At 36.1% G+C, this 25,725-nt stretch overlaps 1 protein-coding gene across 1 annotated transcript; it reads right to left on the bottom strand.

The window, feature by feature from the left end:
• Window positions 1-25,344, bottom strand: LOC139126694 (polycystin-1-like protein 3). The gene is made up of 13 exons (XM_070692743.1): window positions 25,044-25,344; window positions 11,655-11,925; window positions 11,296-11,357; window positions 10,893-11,181; window positions 9,674-9,735; window positions 7,190-7,263; window positions 6,362-6,443; window positions 5,754-6,076; window positions 5,193-5,301; window positions 3,540-3,664; window positions 2,989-3,217; window positions 2,397-2,488; window positions 1-1,104 (listed from the first exon to the last, which is right to left on the bottom strand). The coding sequence occupies exons 4-13, from the start codon at window positions 11,027-11,029 to the stop codon at window positions 1,033-1,035; spliced, it is 1,305 nt and encodes a 434-aa protein (XP_070548844.1). The 5' UTR covers window positions 11,030-11,181; window positions 11,296-11,357; window positions 11,655-11,925; window positions 25,044-25,344; the 3' UTR covers window positions 1-1,032.
• Between the last annotated feature and the right edge of the window lie 381 nt (window positions 25,345-25,725).

Raw genomic sequence — 25,725 nt, 5'->3', positions numbered from 1 at the left:
TCATATTTAAATATACGAGATTTATTCATTCAATAACGTAGGCATAGGTATATGATAAAAAAGTTTACCCCTGGATATCACCTCTTGGTATTGCTGCCCTTTGTGGGCCGCATCACACGAGTGCGATGCGGCCCACAACAGCAGCAATACTACCCCACCAAGAGGTGATATCCAGGGATAACTTCAAAGAATCATACTTTGAAAATTCCACTTGGCTTCCACTACAACAATAAGTGTCATTTAAAGTGTATTATCAAAGTTGAAGATGATACTAAGAAAGAGTTTTAAAGAAACGATATTTTGAAGATAGACATACATGACTTACTTGTAAAATTATAAATGTAACAGTTAGTACAGTTACTATTTACTATTACTAACGCTTATGATATTTATCCGGAAAACAATGTTCGTAGCGTCGACTGGTCAATGCTTTGGGTTACATAAAATTAACATCGTAATGCAAGGTATATGTTGCGTAGAGAATGTCAGAGTAGGCAAGACAGCTTGTAAAAGAATACCTTGATATCTCTGCATAAAGGAACTTGCCAGGGAACTTGATTACCTATATTTTCTGTGCTAAGGACGTATAAAGCTGGCATGACTTACATGCATGCTCAATATATAAAGAATGCGATGAACTTCATAACGACGTAGCATTCTACATTAACTATATTAAGTATTGTTACCCTGCAGGATTTCACAAATACAGAGAACTGATTTAAGCAAAACAGAACTGCAAATGGTCAGGAAGAACTGCCATTCGTAAACAAAGGCTAACTAGGTATACGATGTATATATGATATTTATTTTCGTGGCTGACTGAATTGGATGTGTTTATCTGTCAGAGAACCAAATTTGCTTAAGAGTAAAATGACTATCACAAAAATGCATTATGCGGTCAGTCTCCCCGATTGTGGCTCCGTCAGACTGAACCACGAGCATAACATTCTCTTCGTTATGTTATACTGAATGTGTCGTTTAAGCACTTTCGACCATTTACTTGTAAGTACAAAAAGTGAAACGAATTCCATATTAAGTTGAAGTAAACGTAGTGAGGTGATTGCACAAACACAGGGTGGAATTGACGTTGGACTTTGGAGATACCTGAAATAAAAGTAAAACGAGCGCGTTGACATTGTGTAAGCACCAAAAACCTGAAATTCATGCAATATCAAACCTGCAGTCACATAGACCGGTAAATTTGAACACCATAACTGATATTTTTAATTTTTGGCATTGTTAACGAAATCATACATGCCCTTAATTTAGCGCTAATACATGTGCTGATTCATAGATGCATAAATTCAGGGGAAATAGTACAGGCTTGTACATTTTCCTGAAAACGTATTAATTGGAAAGCTCTTTCTCAGTCTTATTAGCAACGGCTCCAAACTTAAAACATGGTAAATATTCTATTTATATTCTATAATACCCTTTGAATCAGTGTCTTGGATTTCCTTTATATTCATGTACATGCCTTTTTTGTGCACTATAAAAGGTGTTAGACTAAGGTTCTTTTCAAGGAACTGTTATTTTCGCCGCATAATATTTAAATGGATACTCGAAGAAAATATAGTAGACACAGATTTTAAAAGTATTGCTAATGTTTGTCAAGGCATTAATTTCAACCGGGAATCGTGCAGCGTGTTCGCTAAAGTGAGCAAAAACCGATTTTATGTAAACGTTCAGCAAACACTTGTCACGTGACTATTATGAAAATAATGACAGTTTACTGTGCACAGTCGGATTTCTCAAAATAGGGCTTTCGGAAAATGTATACTTTATTGGGGCTATGGACTCCTATGATTGAGAAAAAATGAAAATCTGAAAGTGTCTATAAGGTGTGTAGGTACCTTAAGCATGTCTGTTTTGCTGATTTCGACACGACATTGTCAAAAAATTAAAAGCATGAAATGGTTTGACTGTAGTTATATTTGTCGAGTTTAATACAAACACCTTGCGTACGTATGATCGATTTCTTTATTTATCAAAACATTTTTCGGTAATATTCTCCATTACCAAGCTATATAAACCAATCGACTAGAAAATTTAGGCTATAGCACAAAGTTAGTGAGAAACGATGGTCAGTCCGTATGAAATAATGGTTTATATTTGCCCGCGCAATGCAAAGAAAGTTTAATTGCATTAAATTGCATTGGTCATTGTAATGGATACACCCTATAGACAAAGAAGACAAACAAGACAAGCAAGGGTGGATTTGAAGTGACTTAGCGTTTTACTTGATGTCTTCAATGACACTTTACAGGCGTATGCTCTACGAGCATTGCTGGCCCGCATGCTATGCCATAATGCTTGTGTAGGTGCTTGTCTAGAAGGACATATTTTGCAATTCGATCCTGTAAATTTCAATATGACTATATGAAACAAACACGTACCCTGCATCCACCATCCTGCCAGCTGTTGGCGTTGTCAATTGAGTATCTGCATCTGTGCTGGGTGGTTGACACTCTGAATTCAACACCATGACCTGAAAATGAGCATGACATACAGATCTGATGTGAACGTTCATCATATTTGAAATAAAAATAACACCTAGAAGTGAACATTATGAATGGGACACACAACAGTTATTACAAGAATGAATTTCGTTCCATATGGTTAATGCATTTCATCGGAAAACGGCCACGTTATGTTGTTACAGTGAGAAAGAGACAATAGTCAAATAATATTCGATACACAAAAATTGAGACAGTATGTTAAATCAGACATGACCATGATTGTTTGCGTTGCATTCTAATTTATATTTCTTATTAACAATCGAAGAATGTGTGATAAATAAACGTCCCTTGTAATACATTTCAACAACCTTATCCTGACAAACAAAAATTTGGAAGAATACAGGAACTTCGAGAGATTAAGAAAATGTGATAAGAATAACAAAAAATGTACTGATAGTCATTGTTCAAACGCGTCTTGAGCTATTCCAGATAAAGTTGTAAGAGTAATATAAGAACTCGCCGGACTTACTGTAGACCAGGTCAAAGGTCACATAGTAAATTCCAGCCTTCGTAATCTCTCCTTCCGGCAGCAAGATACTAGCAACACTTCCATTGAAAGAAGCTTCACTAGAGAATTGAAAACCACCGTGGCCGCTAAAATTCCCAGGTGATTCAGTCGAAATATACGCTGTAGTGTTCTCAAAAACAGGAGAAGATGTTGCTAGAACTATTTGAATAGCGTGTAAGGGCTTGAAGGCCTGTAAAGTTGAAAATAGCGAACAAGAGTAAAGTAATTTGTTTTGAGAAAGAATGTAACCGACTGTGGAAAAACGTTAATTTATGCATACACTGAGGGTTCTCTGACATATAGAACACAATTAAAAAATTCAACGTGATGTTCTTGAATATAAGGACATGAGACAAGTACGGTCAAGGGCGTTGGTGAAAAAATAAAAAAAATCAGTGTACATGGTTGTTCATTTATCTTGGAATATTGACAAAGCTGCTAGATATTGACCGGGCTACTCACATAGACGTGTCAGCAATGGGTAAAAACATGTCAGGTGTGGTAAGACTTACCGTAACCTCAAACAGGTAATGTGTAGTGGCATCATTACCAACGTATTGCCCTTTAACATACGTCCCATGAAAAGGTGTTTGACTATTGCCGAGCCATATCCCTATGTCTTGTGCTGCATTTTGTACTGAAATCGATGACAGATTAGAGATTTTCAGAGTAAAATACTACACCGTATGTCTATGAAAACGTCAGTCTGAAATGCATGTACATTTTTTACATCAATGCACTCGTACAGACAGACAGACAGACACAATATATATATATATATATATATATATTATATATATATATATATATATATATATATATATATATATATATATATATATATATTGCCATTTCACGATAGCGTTCCGACACACTGGAAAAATTAAAAAATCCCGGTCGTCTTTATTTGATTTATCAATGGCACATTTATTATCAACGATCTATACTTCATGCAGCCAGTATGTCATATTGATGAGACAATTGAATAAATCACTGTCATGTTGAAACAAGCTATTATTGCTTAGAATTGTTCATGGTCTTATGTCCTTTTTATTCCTGTCAATATGATTTAATAATTGAAACATTGAATAAATCAGCCTGTTTAGGTCATCTCAAAAGAGCATCATCCATTTAGTCGATGCCAACAAAGAAAAGCCGTGGACGTATACTGACTGTACTCTTAGACTTGTGTGCGTTAATTAAGTTGAACTTAAGCTGTCCAAAGTAACGTATGTGCTGCACAAAATTTACATCGTTCAAAACTAAATTTACATGTCTGCCATGATTGTCACATGTTGTAACGATTGTTTCACTAATCATCCATCGATGTGCAAAATGTGTACTGTACCAAAGACCTTACATTTTCGGTGTTTTATGTGCTGGGACCTGCAGACATTAGAATGTTCCCGTAAAGACGACAGGAATCGAAAACGACAATGAAATGGCTGGGCTCTTGGCAGCTATTTCTATCTAGAGCCAATTCGCTTTATTGTCAGACTTTCACCAGCCTTAATACTGATGAACAGTAATCAGAATTGCGTGTTAATCTTCTTGTTTTGAACAACATATTCAAGTCTTGGACACATCTGTGGTTATGTAAAACTTTTTATATAAAACAAAATATCTACTAATGGGAAAGTGGTAAAACAGTTTACTGAAGGTGTGTTAAATGCCTTTAAAATGGAGTTCAGTGACCAGTACGTTGGTTGTTATTATAGCGTAACATTGACGGCTTTTAATGAACGCCATTTCTATTATGTAAATGTTGTTATCTTGATGTTGTTTGTAATGAAATGCTATTGTTTGATACACTTTCAAATTTTGTCTTTGTTTGTCATTAAATGCCTCAACGTCTGCTTGAATGACTATTTCATATGGCCTACAATGTTTAACTAAAATTCGGCTTTACTGAATAACTGAACTGAGTTTATAATCATCCTAATCAAGGTTACTCGTTCCACCTGGTAAATTTTATTGAAATGTACATTGCAATGTTTCTTTGAATCATTTATATGTGGTCAGCAACTATTTGTCGGTTACCAACATGATTTTTTGCACACGGTATATCTCTGTTGGATCAATAAACCAAATGTATGTAATAATTAAGTAAATCACAAGCAGGAAATTTTGATGCAGCTTGATTATTACTTTGACAAGAAACCTACCCCTGTTCTCTTGACCGGATTCATTCTTAAAGGACAGGGTTAAGATATCAGTCGCAAATTGGTCACGCACATTTGAAATATGATGCAATTCAGGTCCAAAGCGGTATACCTATTAAGAAAAACTGTCGGATGTCACCAAGGTTTTGTAGCTGTTAAGTATTCGTCGAAAGAGTGTCGGATACATACTAGGTATACGTTTCTCAATATTTGTCTTGGCATCCGAGAGATATTTTTCACAATATTGAAATGCACACAAATCTACATTCTAGTTTTCGTTGTTACATGCTCTTCTTACTCATTTAACGTCATAAATTATCCTTCACCACACTCTTAAATATTTCAGTAGCAAAACAAATTTGAGTTTTATATTATGGGTTTACATTTTTCCGTATTCAACTTTTTGTGTTTTTTGTGCTCACGGTATCCAAAAACATGGTTTTGGTATATAATGAAACTTTTATGAATCACAGAACGCTGTCGAAATTCTTAGAAAGAATGTTCTCATGATACAAGTTATAATCCGATTGCTGAACTTCTGTACATACTTAATGTTAAACATACCACTCTGTTAAGCGTTACGTTGTTGCTAAGATGTGGAAATATGTCCTCCGCCGAAGGAATTTCAAACCCACTATGAGGGCCAACCATCAAAGTACCATGACTCAGATCCTGCACTGTGTTCTTTTCCAAATTCAGAACAAGTGATGGAGTCTTTAGAACAACAGTTGCTCCAACCCTGGTCATCTTGCTAAGAATGAAGTTAGCTATATTGTCAGCCACTGTCAGGAAGGATTTTGTGAATTTTCTTTGTCGTTCTATATTTACGTTTCCGTCGACATGTACCAAAACTTCATAAAACACAGCCTGCACTTCGTCAAGTATTTCTGTGAACACATGAAATTATTTCAGAGTTGACTCTTCTAAAAGATGTTCTAACAGTATAGCTCTCCTACTTCTAACTTTGCCGAAATAAACAGTTATCGCCTATGACGGTTCGTCTTCGGAATTAAGGTCGTCTTATATTTTAAATAATCAATTGCGTAGCTAGAATGGTGAAAATGCATTTAACAATAAAATTAGAGAAATTGGATGATCATCTTTATTTATCACACTTTATTTCCGAAAACCAAATTCGACATAACTAAGAAAGTGAAATTCTACATTCAAACCTTGTGCAGACACGATACTCATATGTAGTGTTAAATTTCCTTTCCAGAGTTTCGAAATGTGAGCATCAATATCTTCAAATCTCTGTACAAAAAATAAGGAAGATAAGTTTCTAATCAATGAAAGGTAAGAAGAACGGTTTTTATGAGTCCATCATCAAATGGGCGTAGCCCAATTACAGGATGAGGTACGATTAACCAACTGACCCCCAACGAAGCTAAAGTGCCTTGCTCAGCGGCACAACACCGTGCTGGAGTCTCGAACTCACCGTCCTCTGCCAGTGAATCCGTTACTGTGGATCTACCGGGTTCTCGAACCGAATCATGACCTCACCATCGAGCCCGGTACCCTAACCACTGGTCCAAGGTGCCTCCTAAAGTTTTGGAGCAATCATTATAAAGGCGATACCGGAAAAGCTGAAGGTACGGCATAGATATGAAGGATAAACAAGGTGTCGTATCGTTTTTTCAAATTAGCAAAGAATGACATGTACGCACAGCGCTTGCTAAGTAGCCAACTGGGGGGGGGGGTTATCATAAAATACCAATACCGACATGGAGGAAGGTTTGCTTGATTAATGGATGAATTATATGTTTTAAACACCAAAATAAAGCATTAGAGATAGTTTGAATACGAAAAGGGTCTTATCTTAAAGTAGTTGCAACTTTAATTCAAAAAACCGTAATTAAAGATCTAGGATACATTATTACTTCCCTGGAGTGATATAATATTCAATACAATTTGGCTTCAATGTATTTGGGACTTGCAAGTTCACTCACTTAAATAACTACACTTAGAATATATGCTTAATTTCTGCGAAATCTCGTTACCTTTAAGATCTTCAAATATTCAGTCGTGTTTGAGATGGCTGGTGCCTTGGTCGTCATGTTTAGGGTTGCATTATCTGAAAAAAATTATAAAACACATCGAAACACAACGTATAGTGGTGTTGCTTGACATACTCGATAATGAGACAATTCAAAACCCGCAAACCTGTCTTCTCAAAAATACGGAGTGTCGAATTTATACAAATGACTAGTGACATAATCCATCCACGAACGTTATATAATTTAAAATGAGGCAATGGGAAAATCCACGTTGGCATATTTCTCTGGATTTCCAAAGTAGACATGTAATATGCCCGTATAATTTATTGGAAGCTGTAACTACCCTAAAACTATTTTGAAATTTTCCAAAGGTCATCGTTGGGTCTCGCTTGTAGAGCTCGCTTTATTTTGCGACAGAACAAGCAGTCCATGTGTGTTGTATATATATATATATATATATATATATATATATATATATATATAATATATATATATATATATATATATATATATATATATATATATATATATATATATATATATCATTATATATATATCTTATATATATATCATTATATTATATATATAAAATGATTTATATATAAATATATTAATAGGTTCAACATCGATATCGCTTTCGTCGGCAAGAAGACAATCCCGTCTACCACGATATTAGGATGATTATCAACATGTTATAAAAATCTTTGTAGGTGGGTTAAAATAGTATTTGTTTTGATTACGACACTTTGAAACCAACTCAGAGCGTTTTTTAACAGCGTAGATTTATCAGCATTTACAGTGTGTAGCTTTTCTGAGAAACAAAGATTACGTCGCTTGATTATATTAAACTAAATAGATGCTAATGAGCTTGTCTGTTCCTTAAGAGAAAAGAGCCAAGTCTTTGACATCATTTTCAGTTTTGATTATGTGTAGCTTTTTTAACGGACAAAGATTACATTGCTTGCTTATTGAAAAAGTACCTTGATGCTCTGTCAATAATAAACAATGATGCAACAAAGTCCTGGTACAAGGTGTTGAGAGACCAAATAAACTTTGATATTTCAATATTTCATTATATTATAGCATATATTCATCTATTGGTCAAAACGACAGCGACAGATAAACCATCTTTAGTTTTAATTTGGTTTTATGTAATTTAAGTTGGTTTATGTAATTTAGTCTATATGTAAAAAATATGTAAAAAATATGTAAAAAATAAATATGTATTGTTTCAATAAATTGTAGATTGGATACATTGAAATGGATGATCTTAAAGTGCAACACTAGAGGAAATTTCCTTTGTTAAGAACGAGGTAATAACATATGTGTGCGCCTCAATAATAATAATGTTTATTCCCAAAAACAAGTGAAGATCAAATGTAAATTTACAGTGATTCGATTACACAAAATTGCACATAGATAAAATCCAATTTTGAGCCTGAAAAAAAATAAAGGTAGTCGCCATATAACCAAAATGTGTTTGCTGCCCTCTGTGAGGCTATTTAATTGACAGTTGTAAGAAAGGGGGGAGAGACATTTGGATGCAATCTTTAGAGAGGTTTGATAACATGTTGATCAACATGGCCGGACTGAACATAGCTATCATTTGGTTAACTCTGTTCTATTCCTTGTTTTTGTTTCCTGGCTTTTCTCGCAGTCGAAATACACCTTTCACTGTGGAATTCGATTTTTGTATCGAAAATATAAAACATAATTGCAATTTCATAATGGTATCCAATGAACGATTAGTCTAAAGTTTCCAACAAATAACATTTTTTTACTTGCATATATTATACATATATTTTGTAAAAGCGCTAACCAATCGTATATATATATATATATATATATATATATATATATATATATATATATATATATATATATATATATATTGATTGTATTTTTAATGAAACTCAAATATTCAAACATTATTGGTTTGCTTTTAGTGTTGCCGTTCCAAAACCGCGAAGATTTAATGCCATGTATTATATACTGTTGAAAACACAATGAAAACGCGTTGGGGGAACAAAGCCAGAAAACATACTTATTTAAAACAGGTTCCAGATTAATTTCTGAATTTCTAATGCCTTTCGGAAAAGTACATCTTTCCGACTGTTTGAGTGTACATACATTTTCTCCTCACTGTGGACATATCAAAACATGACCTAAACTTTCTATAATCTCTTACAATTTTAGGAGTATGATAGGTTAAAAGTTAAAGGTTAGAATGTTCCCTCGCGTAACAAAAATTTATTCAGAATAAAAGATTGACATTATCAATCTTCCTAGACACAGTTACATAACCCAACATCTGAAGAGTCATTCAAGTTGATAATCATGATTTGCAAATGTTGGAAATAGGAACATCTCCTGTGAACGTCTGAGAGATATGTGTTTTTCAATCTTCAAAAAGTGGATACTGTGTTTAAGGCTGCTCAAGAATAGTTTTAAACAAAATGTGTCGGTGCAAAATATCAATTCCATTACCTTCACACAGAACATTTCTTCCACCGTCACATTTTGACGTCCTCCACTCTAATGTCTCAACCCTGATGTTTATCGAAACGATAAAAAATTAGTGTGACGCATTAGGGGGCCTGTTTTCTCACTCAATTACTCAGCATCAACTTAAAAAATCTAAAATGCTTTGTTGGAATCTCAGACTGCCTTCATACTAATGCACGAACACATGCTATAATACTAAAACATTGAAGTGACAACAAAGGTGAAAACAAAACTTGTCAAAGTTTGCTTAATAAGTCGGGCGACCTTTGTCACTCTGACAAAAAGGTCGCTGATCTTTTTCGCATGCATCTTAAATATACCGTCCGTCACACTTTTGAGTTTCCTGTTGTATGAGTTCTCAATCTTAATTTTAGCCAAACCATTACGTTTTTACCAAAACTGGGACGTGCACGTGGTAGTCAGGTAGTAGACAAGTAGTCAAAGGCCGCCGTATCAGCGGCCTTTCACTAAATGTCAAGTACGTAGAATATAGACTTGCTGCAAAGCTGTGGCCACATATAAATATCATAAGAGAGTAATTAAAGGAATAAACAGACAGTTGCATTAGTGGTAATCTCTTGCGTTGAGAGTGGAGTGAACACATGAAGCTTAGCCAGCTGCTGCTGCCGGAAAAAAAAGTGACAGGAATTTGTTCCCTAGAATGCACCTGTGCTTTTCCAATCTAATGTTTTTCAATAACTTTCTGGTATGCCACTTATGGGGCGCATTTTAAAACTTTATGTAAGATACATATTTTGCGTATTTTTTTCGTAAATTTAATACATTTCTTCACATAATTAATACAGGAATTGTGGCCAAATAGAGGTAAATGTTACATAGTGCTACGAATATTGGCCGTGATATTTTAAATTAGCGATTGCGTTTGAACTTTATAAAACAGTCTATAATGTTAACAGTATATTACGAATCCCTTAACACCGGCCTGAAGAAAGAAACATCTGAAAAGGTAATTATTGCGTATTTGTGTTTCGATTGTTTTACGTAATATGGCATGAGTTCGATAATCGGAATAGAATGTGAGTTCCCTTAATGTGTCTGTGTCTTAAACTTGATCTTTGAAATTAATTGGGTTTGAAATTAATTGGGTTATGCGTACCTCATCCTGTAGTTGGGCTAACGCCCGCTGAATGATAGACCGATGAAAATAACAAATTACTAAGTTGATAACTATAAAACGTACTTGATATTCTCTCGCACATTAAGCATTATGCAAGAATCGTTGCCTACATCAAACACAGCTGGCCTGTATGTCACGACGGAACCATCATGTGTTGTTATCTCTCCAGAGTGTAAATTAACATAGGCATCTATCCACATATAATTTCGGATATTTAAGGCATGTACAAAAGGTCACCGCATCGAGATGTTTCGCCTCGTCCATAATTCTAATTAAATGCAAACCAAAGCGCCTACAGACTTCATGTGCCTGCGTTCCCTCCCATCTGTTCATGACGATGAGGTCAGCCGACCTGTAAACGTTAGGAAAAGACATTGAGAGTGGAGTACAATGTACGTACAAAACGACAAGGAAATTTAGAAGTAAACATGATGCAGTATAATTTTTAGAGCTATGATTTCCTTACTTGCATTTTCGCAAATCGGCATCCACATTTCGTCACAAGGGATTGCTTCCCACTTGCCGTACCTGCAAAGACATGTCGGTGACAAATTCATCATCGACACATGTGTGGGTTACAACTGTTTGGTTCAATGGTTGTAGTGACATGGTTCGTTGCATTATCTTTAAATCTTGAAGATTTTATCCTATCCACTAACTTAATCATGCACTCATATAGACAAAATTGAAAACTATTAAAAAGTATTAACAGTAGAATTTTTTTTAAAGAAAAGAATCATATAATTATAATGGATTTGTCAACTTTGCACAATGATATAATGTCACTAGGGATTTTAACTACAAATGCTAATTGCAGAGACTTACAAAACAGCAATGCAGTAGTTCGCTGTCGGAATATGATTTCTCGCAAATGGTTTATAGCTAAGTTCCAGGTCACCACTTGTCTTTACTACTTTTATGTCAGATGTTACTGCAGCATCAATCCAGAAGTACTTCTCTGGTTTTTCAATCGTCTGCACTATACGCTCATGTTTATCTTCACTGTCGTCTATCACTAGTTGTAAACCAAACCGTTCACACAGTAGCCGTGCTTGGTATTGACTTGCAGCACCGAAATAGGCATATCTTGCAGAAACTACGAGCAAAGACGATAGCAAGTATAATTATTCAAAATAAGACTAGGCGGCCAACATGGGAAAGTTCCTGGTATGATAATCGCCTATATCACAGGACATCCTCTGTGGCTATGGCAATATTTCTTGAGTCATTAGGTGTACATGTCAAATAAACCAATAATCAATGTGCTGAACTTACTAAATTCTAGGCATAGATATGACCAATGTACCTTCACACGATTGGCAAATTTACTTTAGAATAACAAAATATATAAATGAGCTAATAGTTATTATCGCATATAAATCGAACTCTCCGTGTCAGTAAATACTGCCATGAGAAATACACGGTGGCGATCAATCAAAAATAGCACATTTTTTTACAATTCTCTGCTAATGTTGTCTGTGTAACGTTAACTAATACTTCTTATTTGTGTTTACAGATACTCGATTTGTTTGTTTTTCTAACGCGGATGTTCTATCTATTGCTGAAATTGCTGAAAATATTACTTCTTGATGAAGCCCAGGTTGTTGCATAATGTCACTCAGGAGTTTACCTTAGACGAAGCCTTCGAAAACGCTGTTTGAGTGAGGGGAACCTGCAGAGACATTTGATAGTGCAGGTTCTTTTTGTGTAGCGTTTGATATTGAATCTTCTCTCGTGGTTGAATATTTATATTTTACTGGCTGTTGAGTCCACGCTAATGTCACATATATTTTGTGTAGTGCTCTATTTTGATTCAAATTTGGTAAGAGAATTTCTGATTGATTGACATCTGAGTTTTCGTGTAAGCTCTTGTTAATGTTTAATTGCAGCACGTGCTAGCTATCACTGTCCTTAAATCAAGTACTGTAACCATTGCTTCTACATGACCCATATTACTTCTCACTTTTTTTTACCAGAGGTCGATCTATTTCTTCTGAGAATTTAACTTTACTTTGCACAGGTAGAATTTGTTATCTATAAATCTGTGCTGTGCTTTTGGTGTTTGTCATATTGAGTTTGTCGCCATGGAACTTATGACTATGATGTAGATTATGGTTTCGTACTTCTGTTTGGATTGTAGCATAAGACAATTTTTAACGACACTGCAGTTCTTATTTTTATTTGTTTTGGTTCTCATTCAGAAGTGTTTTTGTCTCTGACATTATGTATCTTATTTGCCCTTGAATTCAAATCCATCGGTAAAACTCTGTGCACGTATAAAGTTGAATTGCTCTATTTCATCCTGTGTTAGGACGTATTGCAGCTTTTTTTTTAGATTTTTATTGAAGCCACTTGACGTTTCACAAGGTATGCTGTATGTTACTTTTTTAACGAGGTGGATAATTTTATCGCAACAGAATCATACAAATGACATGCTAGCTACTTTGGTGAACCAGAGGATTTATATTGTTAGCACTGTCATTGAAATCAAATGTACTTTTTAGAGAATATCGTCGTTTGACTTTCCACCGGGCATTAATCCCATAGTCGAATCTGGAGGTTGTGTGATATTGCTGTAAGTTTGATACGCTTACCTGGTGCCTTCTTACGGCTGCATCAAACGTGAACATAACTGAAACTACGACAGTTCTCTCTCTCTCGTTCTTAGTTTTACATATCGTCCTCGTGAAGTATTGAATGTAAGTCATCGAGTCATAAAGAGGATAATCAACAGATAAAAATTTGAAAATGTTGACGTGGATACTGACAAATGCACTGCACAAGAAAGAGACTCCAATCGCAGATCATGTTGAACTAAATATTTCCGAGACACTACGAGATCATGACTAAAGAAAATGTAAGCATCGGGCAAAAAACATGTCTGATATGATAAATTTTACGACACGATAAATGTTACTTGACATTGTTACTTGGTATGAATTGCTATTGCCTACATATATTTATGAAGGCAAAATGTGAGGACGAATTCCGCATGAATCGCTCACGTCTATCTTTTTCAAAATTAAATACACACTCAAGGGTTGAGTCGCCAGGATTCTTTTCCGAAAAAATTGATATCAGGTCATAATGGACTTATTGGTAGTATATTTACGAAAATTTTAGGGACACACAAATATATATATGTATATATGTATATATATATATATATATATATATATATATATATATATATATATATATATATATATAATACACCCATCTATATGAGTTTATTGTCAGATGCACACTACATCACGACTGCGCAGTTATTATAGCTTCCTTATTCGACATCATCCGTAAGCAGGCTATTTCCTACATTGACCATTTGATGCCGGGCAGGCATGATTAACGTAGTCGTTGAACGCTAGAACGAGCTCTAAGCTATTATAAAAAACTTAAATATCAGTTATTTTACATGTAGAAACTGAGTATCCAACCTTACGCATTGGGAATTTAAATTGCCAGAAATATCTGCAAGACGTCGGGAGGGAAAGCGTTGAAAGGTAAATGAAACCCTCTTCGTTAGAGCACAAAGTTTATAAGAGAAAAAAGGCCTGAATCTTGCATAAGAGCGACAAACTGGCTATGTACTTCATTACAAAATGGTCTGTAAAAGGGATGATATTTGCTAGGTCAAAGGCTTTATACAACGAGTTATGTTCCGCCATCAGCTCTGTTTACTGGCTGAGACGTAGCCAACACTCGATGAAGGCAAAATCATTCAAAATAGGAGTCTAATGGCGTGAAACAGGTCATCTGTATAGTGTAATATTCGCTTCATTCTCTCCTTATGTTCCTTATACTAGATTAACCAAAACAAATATTTGGTAGCTGAACCAATATTGACCTACCTGATACATTTTGGTAAGTAACAAGTGCGATCCCAGCAAGAACAATAACACTCATACGGAATCCGAAGTAGTCCTTTCGATGTTGTTCTTTCATGCCGAACATTCTAACGTTTGCCAAATAGATGGTTTCAAACTACCTTGGGTAACGTGTTATTAATCAAAGAAATTTATAGCACAAAATCGCACGAAAAAATTGACCAATGACTATATGCATGGTAATGGACTGTGAACATGATTAAGGATGACAGCGAAGTGCAGGCTATGATAAAGTAATGAACAAACTGAAGGCCAATTGTCACTGAGATAGACCTTCACTCGTACGATCCCTCCGATGTCGTTTCATTAAACCAATTAAAAGAATTAAAAAAACAAACAAACATACAACGTATGTATTGTACCAATGACTTGAAAAAATTGCGAATAGAGCACATTCACGCAGTTCGCAGCTGTCTTTCATTCAGTCATGGTTATGTTGATTTGCGAAATGAAATTCCCTTTATTCAGCTGAAACGTACTATCAAAAGAGGAAAATAAATAATAGAATGTTTGACGCTCCTTGTAGATTGGATTACCCTATGTAAGAGTCTCAACGCATCGTTAACGTTTGTAATTTGTTTGTACAGAGCGGGAGCCAGTACTGTTAATAAATTTTGCCATCTGTGAATATTTTTGAGACTTCTATTTCGCTAACAGCAAAAATTCTATTTTTAATAGATTAAAAATAGGATTAAAATCGAAATCAACAACACGAAATGAAAACGAAACGAAAGAAGTATAATTAATTATTTTTTCAAACCGCTTGTTTTTTGTTTGCCACTGTTGTGTGTCTTTCATGTTTTTGTTCTTTTTTGTGTATTTTTATGGTGTCAGGAAAATGGAAAAGGTCTGATAAAAAAGAACTTGCGGCTTGACCTTGTCCTTTACTCAGTTACCTACGAAGAAGAATGACATGCAATGCAATTAGTATTCGCATGAAGGCGAGATCTCAAGTATCGGTGAGCTTTTGTTTTCGTGGTAGACATTTTAAAAAGATGATCAGCAAAATCCATCCAGGCAGAACATGCCTGGATCTTCATGCATAAATTAGCACAAGGTGACGTCGTGCTCGAGTAAAGCTCTGTTAAAACTACGATGGACGAATATCGACATTCAAACTTTTTTAAACGCTAAATAAAAGAGTTCCTAGAAAAATCTGAAGATAGTGTACCTCTGGTGATGTCAAATCTCTGTGTAGATGTTGCTGAGTCAGTAATGTTTATCGTTCTGCTTTCTCAACCGTTAATCCCCTAAAAGGATCATTGTTCCATTTGTAATGGACCAGCTACCTAGGCGTTGCGATTGCCATCGAGTATCGTGGCTGAGAGGGAGCGGTTGAAGATCAATAAGATCCTTGTATTGTCAAACAATTATAACCTGATTATGAGGGCTATAGCACTAGTTTTTTTTTACCTCAAGGGGCCATGCGTTAGCAACCCGAGGGGTAAGGCGATGGGTTTCTGGTAACACAAGGGGTAATTCACGGGTGCTATAACCAGGTTATAGGTGTTTTATAACACCCACATGCTCATGGTCTTTTATGTTATTGTTTTCAACGTCCTTTGATGCAAAGGGACAGAAATGATACATTAACTAAGAAGAGAAGTTTGCTAGGCGATTCTCCACAGCGTAACTGTAGTGCCAAACACTAGAGAAAATGCTTGATATACGTTCAGTATATTGACGTCGACGTATATGGAACACAATATTAATTGCATATGTAACGTATATCTTTGTATATGGAAGATTGCAATACATTGATATACGTAGCGTTTATCTATGCAGATCATGAGTATATGTAATGCACATCTTTGCACACCAAGAGTACACTGTAGTTTTGCATTTTATTAGTGTGTATATATATATATATATATATATATATATATATATATATATGTGTGTGTGTGTGTGTGTGTGTGTGTGTGTGTGTGTGTGTGTGTGTGTGTGTGTGTGTGTGTGTGTGTGTGTGTGTGTGTGTGTGTGTAGGTGAGTGTGTGTGTGTGTGTGTGTGTGTGTGTGTGTGTGTGTGTGTGTGTGTGTGTGTATAATTAACATATTTGACACATGTACAGAATCAGTATATATGTATATATTATTCTTTATCAGGCATTTTTCCCAGTGGAATTCTTCACAAAAAGAAGCAAAAATGTCTGTAGCATACCGTATAACGTCCCTGGTTGCACACACGACGAATCTTTGCCAACAATGACGTTCCGCAGTCTCTTGAAAAAGAAAATGTTGCTGTTAAGTGAATTACTGAATGATTAATCCGGAATCTCATTGGGCTCTAAACACCCGCCATTATTTCAAAGTTGCAGACGACACGAAGCGTAGGTCAAGTGACTGGCACTTTCACCTAAAGAAATAGCCTTTGAAAAATAAGCTCTGACGTCACTTTTTTCAAACCATATTGTCACGTACGAGCTCTGACGAATAGCGACACAGAATAAGCGTGTGTCGTGTTATAAAATATAAAGTAAACTTGATATGACCTTTATTAAACTGGGATCGAGGCGGAGAAATGGAGTCATTTGAGGAGGCAAGGTTGAATCAGAAACACAAGGCAAATGGAAATGATTAAAAGTATTGTTTTATTACCACGACATAAAGTCTTAACGAAAGGGCGAAAGGAAGAACAGACTTGAAGTGACGAAGGTCAGAAGGAAGGTCATTCCGTAATATAGTTTCCGAAAGTTAGCATTTTTCGTCAGTTTTAGCCATTGAATAATAATTACACAATCAGTTTACGAAAGGTAACGTCTGTTCATCCAGTTCTGAATCGAAAGTGACGAGTCCGTACGTAAATTCACAGGCCTTTAAAAAGTGTACGCTTATAAAGCCGAGTAAGACAAATAACGTTTGTCAACAAGTCGATGTTTTGCTAACGTAAGGGCTTTAACATAGTTTTGTTCACTCAGATGCTGTGTCAAGCTGCACATCAAGGTGTTTGTGTAATCAAATACATTCAAATTTACTATGTTTATATTATCCAGCAAGTTTGGACCACACACATTACTAATTTAACAATTGACAGGTTCCGTCTTGCTATTCTAAATTTAAGACGTAAATACTGGTAAGATGCCTTATGTTAATAGTCGCGCCAGCGGCTTACTGACTACGCATGCGCATATTTATAATATACTATGCGAGTAACCGGAAGTGTACCCGTCTTTCATGGGCGCCGCCATGTTGTTGTTTTTTTGAGTACTCGTAAATAAACAAATACGAAACAAATTACCATTACATAACATGCCCTTTATAAAATATACCTCTTTTATTAGCCAGTAAATGTTATTATGCACCTTGTCGCCGATACAAATATCGTTTATGTAGATAAAGGGAGAAACTGTCGTGCACATGAACGGGGGCATACGCAAAGAATGCTGGGATTTAATTTTAGAAAAGCGCTCCCTGTGTCAATAATTAGATTCAAAAATTGCCAGTTTTTAGACGGAACGCTGTAGTTTTCAGCACGAGGGACCGTGTTTTCAGCTTGCAAGTGGAAGGTGGGCAGTGCGGTTACCATTGCAATGATAATGATTGCATAATACGTCCCTTGTTTAACGCAATAGGCTGTTATCATTGTAAAAATTGCCAATTTTTGTCCAAAATTTTTACACGTTACAGAAAATCTATACCTGCTCTGCTGACGTCGTGTACGTACGTGAACTGCTTTCATCAGAGGGAAACTGGGCATAGTTGTCATATAAACGTTTATGAAGTAACAATTAATTACATTTTATCATGAATCAATACAAATAACATTGCCAATCTTAACCCCTGGCGCGACACCAAGGGCTGAGCCCTATATAATATTAGTCGCGCCAGCGGCTTACTGACTACGCATGCGCTTATTCATAATATACTATGCGAGTAACCGGAAGTGTACCCTTCTTTCATGGGCGCCGCCATGTTTTTTTTTTTGAGTACTCGTAAATAAACAAATACGAAACAAATTACTATGATATAACATGCCTTTTATAAAATATACCTCTTTTATTAGCCAGTAAATGTTATTATACACCTTGTCGCTGATACAAAGTATCGTTGATATAGATAAACGGAGAAAACTGTCGTGCACATGAATGGGGCATACGCAAAGAATGCTGGGATTGAATTATAGAAGAGCGCCCCCTGTGTCAATAATTAGATTCAAAAATTGCAAGTTTTTAGACGGAACGCTATAGTTTTCAGCTTGCAAGTGGAAGGTGGGCAGTGCGGTTACCATTGCAATGATAATGATTGCATAATACGTCCCTTGTTTATCGCAATAGGCTGTTATCATTGTAAAAATTGCCAATTTTTGTCCAAATTTTTTACACGCTACAGAAAATCTATACCTGCCCTGCTGCAGCCTGTGCAGGGTTTGACGTCGTGTGTACGTGAACTGCTTTCATCAGAGGGAAAGTGGGCATAGTTGGCATATAAACGTTTATGAAGTAACAAATACAGTTTATCATGAATCAATACAAATAACATTGCCAATCTTAACCCCTGGCGTGACACCAAGGGCTTAGCCCTATATAATATTATTCAAGTGTTATGTGCAGTAATTCTAAGTACATGTTGATTTTATTCCTTATGTATTGAAATGTTTTGTCTCTAATAAATCAGTAAACAGCTTAACTAATTTAAGAACTTGAACATCAACATATTTCGTAGGTTTACACAATCGTCAGACGTACTAATGGCGCTTCAGATCGAAAAGTTTTCAGCTGCTGTGGGAACAGTACCACATCAAAGAGCAGTATATATCGTGCTTCTTTTCACTGTCATGCACCATAGTGACTGGCGACTATATGGGTAATATCTGCTCGCTTAAATACAAAGTGTTATAATATAATGAGTCAATTTCAGGTGAATTATCAACATGAAATAAGTAACAAACCGACCAATAAACAAAATTTACTCATTGGCTATCTGCAGTCCACATTTGCAAACCAGTGTAGAATAATAACATGAATAATTAACTAGTATGTTATACGTACGACTATAAAAAATTGTAAAAAGAACACTCATGCAATTTTTTTTGTTTTTGTTTTAAGTCACTAAAATTTCACTCAGCCTCATCTTCAAAGCTTACAATTTTCAAAACATGTGCTGTCATCCCTCATTTGAAGCTTACAGAGTTTAATTTCAGGTACCTTTGCTCAGGTATACTATCTAACAAATGTAACTACATGTCAAAGATTTAATGCTTTACGTGGATTGGACATCGTTCAATTAGGAAAGTTTTTTTTTTTCACTCTGGAGTATAGACTGTACTGACACGCAGATTACAGCCGCTGTGTCTCTCCGCGCCTAATCGGCTCAATACACAAGACAGTGAAACAGAAAGTACACAATACTATACATTAAACGAAAAACCACCAATACATGAACGATGTGTGGAGTTGCTTTCCCTTTACTAACCACCAATATATGAACGATGTGTGGAGTTGCTTTCCCTTTATTAGCTACGGATGATACATTCAAAAGCTGTTGGTACGCTAATAAAATAACAAATAATCAAACAGATGCATATTCTGTCATTTCGTAATGTCATATCGGACGTAAATATCTAATGGAGGGGAACATCCATGGACACGAGAAATATAGGCTGTCCGCAAGAGGCGCAGGTCATGCCGCATGCGAGACGATATGACAAATCAACTTTCCAGTTTGCCACAACAATTTTGTGCGTGTAGTTTCCATGTGGTGTGTTATTAAAAATGTCAATTTAATCTTGTTTGTCGCGAAAACATACAATTAAGTGATGAAAACATTCAGCCGAATGAGATATTGTTTCACGTATACTGCACATTGTTTAACTCAGATAGCTTCTCCATGGTCTATTACACTTTTTATAGATGTAGACCTAACGTCACAACTTTTTTCATTAATGAATGTCCTCGCTTTCTTCTACGCTTCATTGGGAATTAAATTTGTATTCTAGCTCCCCTAACGGTTTGTTGATGTAGTCGCAATGATGGCCCGTCTTTCTAATTGCTGTTTAAGTCACAAGGTAGAGTGTTTCCATGTCAAATCGCTAGTCACACAACCTTGATAACTTTTAGAAGAAATTACGGTATCAAGACTCACTTATTCTGCAGGACTTGCTTATAATTTTGGTGTCTTCTGCAGAATGCAATATAGTATTGCATCCTACATTCGTGTATGCTGTTTTATAAATAATTTCCATGGTTGTTAGATCAATTGACATATCTGTCACTGACATGAGCTATCTACCAATGTCTCGTGCAGGATAGCTAACTGTTTTGAACACCTACTATACGGGCAAAACGCTACTTAGAACACCCACCTTCAACTACATATTTTCAAAGAACACTATGAAAGCATGTGAGCTTTTGACCGAACAATAATATTAAAATACCATGAAGGCATTCTCTTGTGCTTACTTTGTGAAAATTTGAAAGAGCGATTCATGCATATTTTGAATGTGTACGATTACTACTAGATTGAGGCATGTCAGCTTTGCTAACATGAGGTCTGCGAAGATGAAAGAGCACTGTTGGTGGAAACTTTCAGCCAATGCGAGTGTACAGTCACGGTACAATATATACCCCATAAAGAATCACTATTCCAATAAGTGCAACATATTAATCGTCCATGGCAACACTGTTTAGAATGTTGATTGCGTACATTTGAATTGAGTATTGCCCCTGGGGGCGCTTTGGTTGCATTTGACCAAACAGGCTTTATGATATGGATTATTTACACCGACATATTAGAAGACAAATCTTAACACTTCCCCAATGAAAGCATTAGGTATTCATGCTTTGTCCACTGCTGTAATAAGACCCCAAAATTAATGAAACAGTCACAGTTGATAACATTATTATGCATCTTGAGAATGTGTACATGCCCGAAATATAAAATCATGGCCCGTTCGTTTATTCTATAATTTGTTTGACACCATCAAATCTTTCCTATTTGACATGAAGGCAGTTACACTCAGAGAATTAAAGTATCGATCAGAAACCCAAGTCAATGTGCGATATTATGGAAAAGAAAAAAGAAGCCTTGGTGTTCATAATGGTATGAGATTTTATTTACCTATTAAAATGTGCATTGTCCATTAACGTGAAGTGTGGTACGCTTAAATAGTTTTACGGAAACATATTAGAGTACAAAGCAAATGAGAAAGGAATTTCCTTACGATATTTAAAAACCAGTAATATTACATTTGATTTCACTCAACAGTAAACAAATTATTGCTTATCCAAATCTCATATTGTATTAGTTTTGTTTTGTTTTTGTTTTATAAAAACCGACCTTTTCTTGGTCGACAATCACCATTACTTAGAATTCCTAACAACTAACTAACTAACATGTTTATTCGAAAGGTCAATGTCCATCCCTCACAAACAACTTTCCTATAGCCGCATAACTTTCGATAGGGGGAGGTTAATGAGCGATGACGTCATTTCTGAAGAGCGCCGCCATCGGCTCATGCGGACAGGTTTTGCTTGTCTTGGAATCACGCTCGATTCTGAATCAACATCTGGCTGAAAACATTCTGCGCATGCACAAATCGCAAGACAAAAAGACAACCTTGTAAACAGTGAAAATCCGATGGAATTCTGTCATTTCTTTCGTAAGTTACATATTTTGAAAATCGCTCTCAAAATTTGTGATTTTCCGAATTTTTCTGGGCATTTTTTCTGTCCTTTTTAGAGGACCTGGAGAAGATAAACGAGATTTTTATGCGGAAACCGCTAATTTTCCAGTGACCTGAATATATCACCTAACATTTCCACCCACACAACCAAGTCGGGAACGCGACTGTAAATGTATGGAACGGGATTTTATGCATAGCCGTCTTTTGACAAATAGGATTGGCTTGTTTGACGCAGAAAATGAAGGAGAAGCATATCTCCATGTTGACACGTCTATGCCGTGTGTGTGGCACACAAGACCTAAAAAGGCTTGCAAATGTCAACTTATATGGCAATGAAATTGTGCCACCACAATGTTGATCACGTCCGTCCAGGCCTTACCGACACCCCGACCCCCCCCCCCATGGCAGTACGTACGTACGCGTACGGCATACGACCACAAAATTACCTCTGAAAACGTTCACGCCGCACAATTCGGTGACCCTCTGCTGGGAAGTAGTTAATCCGACTGCTGCAGTCTTTTTGTTGAGGCTTTCCGTTTGTTCTCTATTGCCTTTATCAATGGGACAACGCGAAATGTTTTGCCGTCGCTAGCCATTGTTTACGTATTGATTTTAAAATTCGCTGGATATTGCGGGTCAAGTCAGGTCGTAAGCCATGTGCGCATGAGCACCAAATTTACCCAGCAGCCTCGGCGAAAAGTTATACGGCCATAGGGCTCTATGGGGAAAGTTGTTTGTGTCCCTTAAACGCTAACGATGACGTAGCGCGTCTAAATTATGAAAGAACAGTATTAATGGGTAAGGTATTTCAAACATTCACTTTAGAATATAAGACTAATTGATATTGCAATGGTTTTGTCAAAGATGAAGTTGATATTGATCAAGACTGTTAAAGAAGACATTTGTAAAAAAGACAACTTAAAAGACTCATTAAAAAAGAAATGTAATGTGATTATAACATTTATCTATTTGAGAAACACTTGCAAAGACTGCGACCAGTCTATATATGAGGGAAGAGAAATCGAGAATTACCAGGCTTGCAAATTTGCTTACATTTTCTTGCCTGTTCTCGTTTTAAAATGTTAGTGTGTTTTTCCCTTCGGCGTCCATGTCAAGCGTAAGTTATAGTATTTTCCTCAAAGACGGAGAGCCCTCGCTTCAGTTTCCGAGAACTAGATGGATAAAATCATCAACTTTTGTTCAGTTTTTGTTTGTTTAGGTACTGCTGCAAGTATGCCTTTTCAATAAAAACGATTTCGTGGTATTTGATCATCGTCTATGTATATATTCTGTCAGTAAAAACGTCAGCGGCTGTGTTTAGGTTGTTGCGCGGCACAACAGAGGGTCCAAGCTGACTTTTATATATTTTCGCACTTTCCACCATTATCGTTCTTCAAACATGCAGCTCAACGACGTCAGCACATAATATGAATGAACTAAAAGCATGGTTTTAGCTTTTTAAAGTCCTAGGGTAGGAAAATAAAGTCAGAAACTTAATCTCTGTCATCACAAATTTTGTAACGTAACGGTAGATGTTCTCCTTCAGGCCGTTCAGATTTATTTTAATTTTTTCTGAGCTGTTTCTCCACATGGTTGTTGATATTGACTTTTAACTTTCTACATTTTCTCTCTGATCGGTCGGACGGTAGCCTAGTTGATTTCATCACAGACAAGATTTCAGGGTTCCGATTTTCCCAATATTTTCTCTCCACAACCGATCGCGCCAGGTCGTGGCTGCCAGCACAATATATGCCTTTGGTCCCCCGCGGTGTGTCCTCGTGACATCAAAAGCGTCCTCGGTAAACATCTGAGGATTATATGCTCCCTCTGCTATATTAAACCATTCAATACAATTCAAGATGACTTCATGCTTTTTTGAAAAAAAAAATTAGACCTCTTTGATAATTCTGCATCTAACCCTAACGTTAACATCCATACATGTATAGAGCAGCGGTTGGCATGACTTCAAAATGTTGATATGACTTCTAATGCGTCATTTTATCGAGGATGTATGTTCTTAATAGACACTTGCCCTCCCAATTGTTATTCTGTGCTAAGCTCTAGTTTTGTATAGTTTATCTCACTTAAAGAAGTGAACTGCTGCTAATTTATTTTTCGAAAATGTCCATGCGACGACAAAAGCGTCCATTACAATTGGCATTGCAACATTTGAGTTTAGCCCCTATCTTACCAGACATTTAGCATGGGGACACCATAGAAGTCAGGAACACATAAGAGGTCTTAACACAGGTTTCAATCTTGTTTGTGTTTTGAAAATATCAATTTCGCCGAAAACTCAATTTGAAATATTTTTGATTGCTTCAAAAATATATACACAGTAGGAAGATTTAGTCGCATCAAAATAGTATTGATTAGAAGAGTATCTTGTTCCGCTTTCTTTTCTAAATTTAGTTTGTGAATGCCTATATGTCATCGATTATTTTATTGTATTATTGTTAATGCAAAGTCTAACCAAACACGGAACCTACAAACATAAAAGGGACAGCATGCTGCCATAGTTATCCTCCCGCAGCCAAATTATCGTCTCTGCTTATGTTGTCATATTAACATCTGTTTGATAGGTTATAGTTTCGAAGTATATCGCTGCATCATACCACATGTCATGTGAATCACTAATTGCGACTTACGCATACACTTAGGGGCAATATATATTGTGAACCACATATATTGCAAAAATCAACCTACCTGAGCCATAGAGAAATTACTAACCAGTACGACAGCGATAAACAACAACGGTGCGGAGTCCAAGACTTTTTAAATGCGGTTCCTTCATGCTGAACAATCTAATATTTGCTTCGGGTGATACATTCAAATGCAATGGTTACCCTTATGGATGGACAAATAATCAAACAGGTGCATATTCTGTCATTCCGTAATGTCAAATGGGACCTGAATATCGAATTTATAGGAACATCAATATACTCGGGAAATATAGGCTGACCGCAAGAGATGTAAGTCATACAAAACCCTGTGACAAATCATCTTTCAAGTGAACAAGTCATCACTCAACTGTGTACGTAGATGCCATGCGGTGTGTGATTAAGAAATGCCAATAATAACCTCGTTTGTCGGAAAAAGATGCAATCAAGTGATAAAAACTCTCAGCAAATGATATTTGGCCTCACGTGTACTGGGCATTGTTCCACTGAAAGAGTTTATCCATGGTCTGTTACCCTTTTCTACAGGTATAGATTTAACATCACGACTATTTACAATAATGGATATTCTCGCTTTGTTCTACGCTTCATTGAAAATTATATTTCTATTTTTGCTCCATGCGCCAGTTTGCTGATGTACTCAAAAAAGTGATCAGTCTTTCTAATTGCTTTTCAGGTCGCAATGAACACTTTCCCATAGAAATATGCTA

The sequence above is a fragment of the Ptychodera flava genome, chromosome 3 (assembly GCF_041260155.1).
Source record: "Ptychodera flava strain L36383 chromosome 3, AS_Pfla_20210202, whole genome shotgun sequence".
Classification (NCBI taxonomy): domain Eukaryota; kingdom Metazoa; phylum Hemichordata; class Enteropneusta; family Ptychoderidae; genus Ptychodera; species Ptychodera flava.
This window is presented reverse-complemented; position numbering and strand designations above follow the sequence as displayed.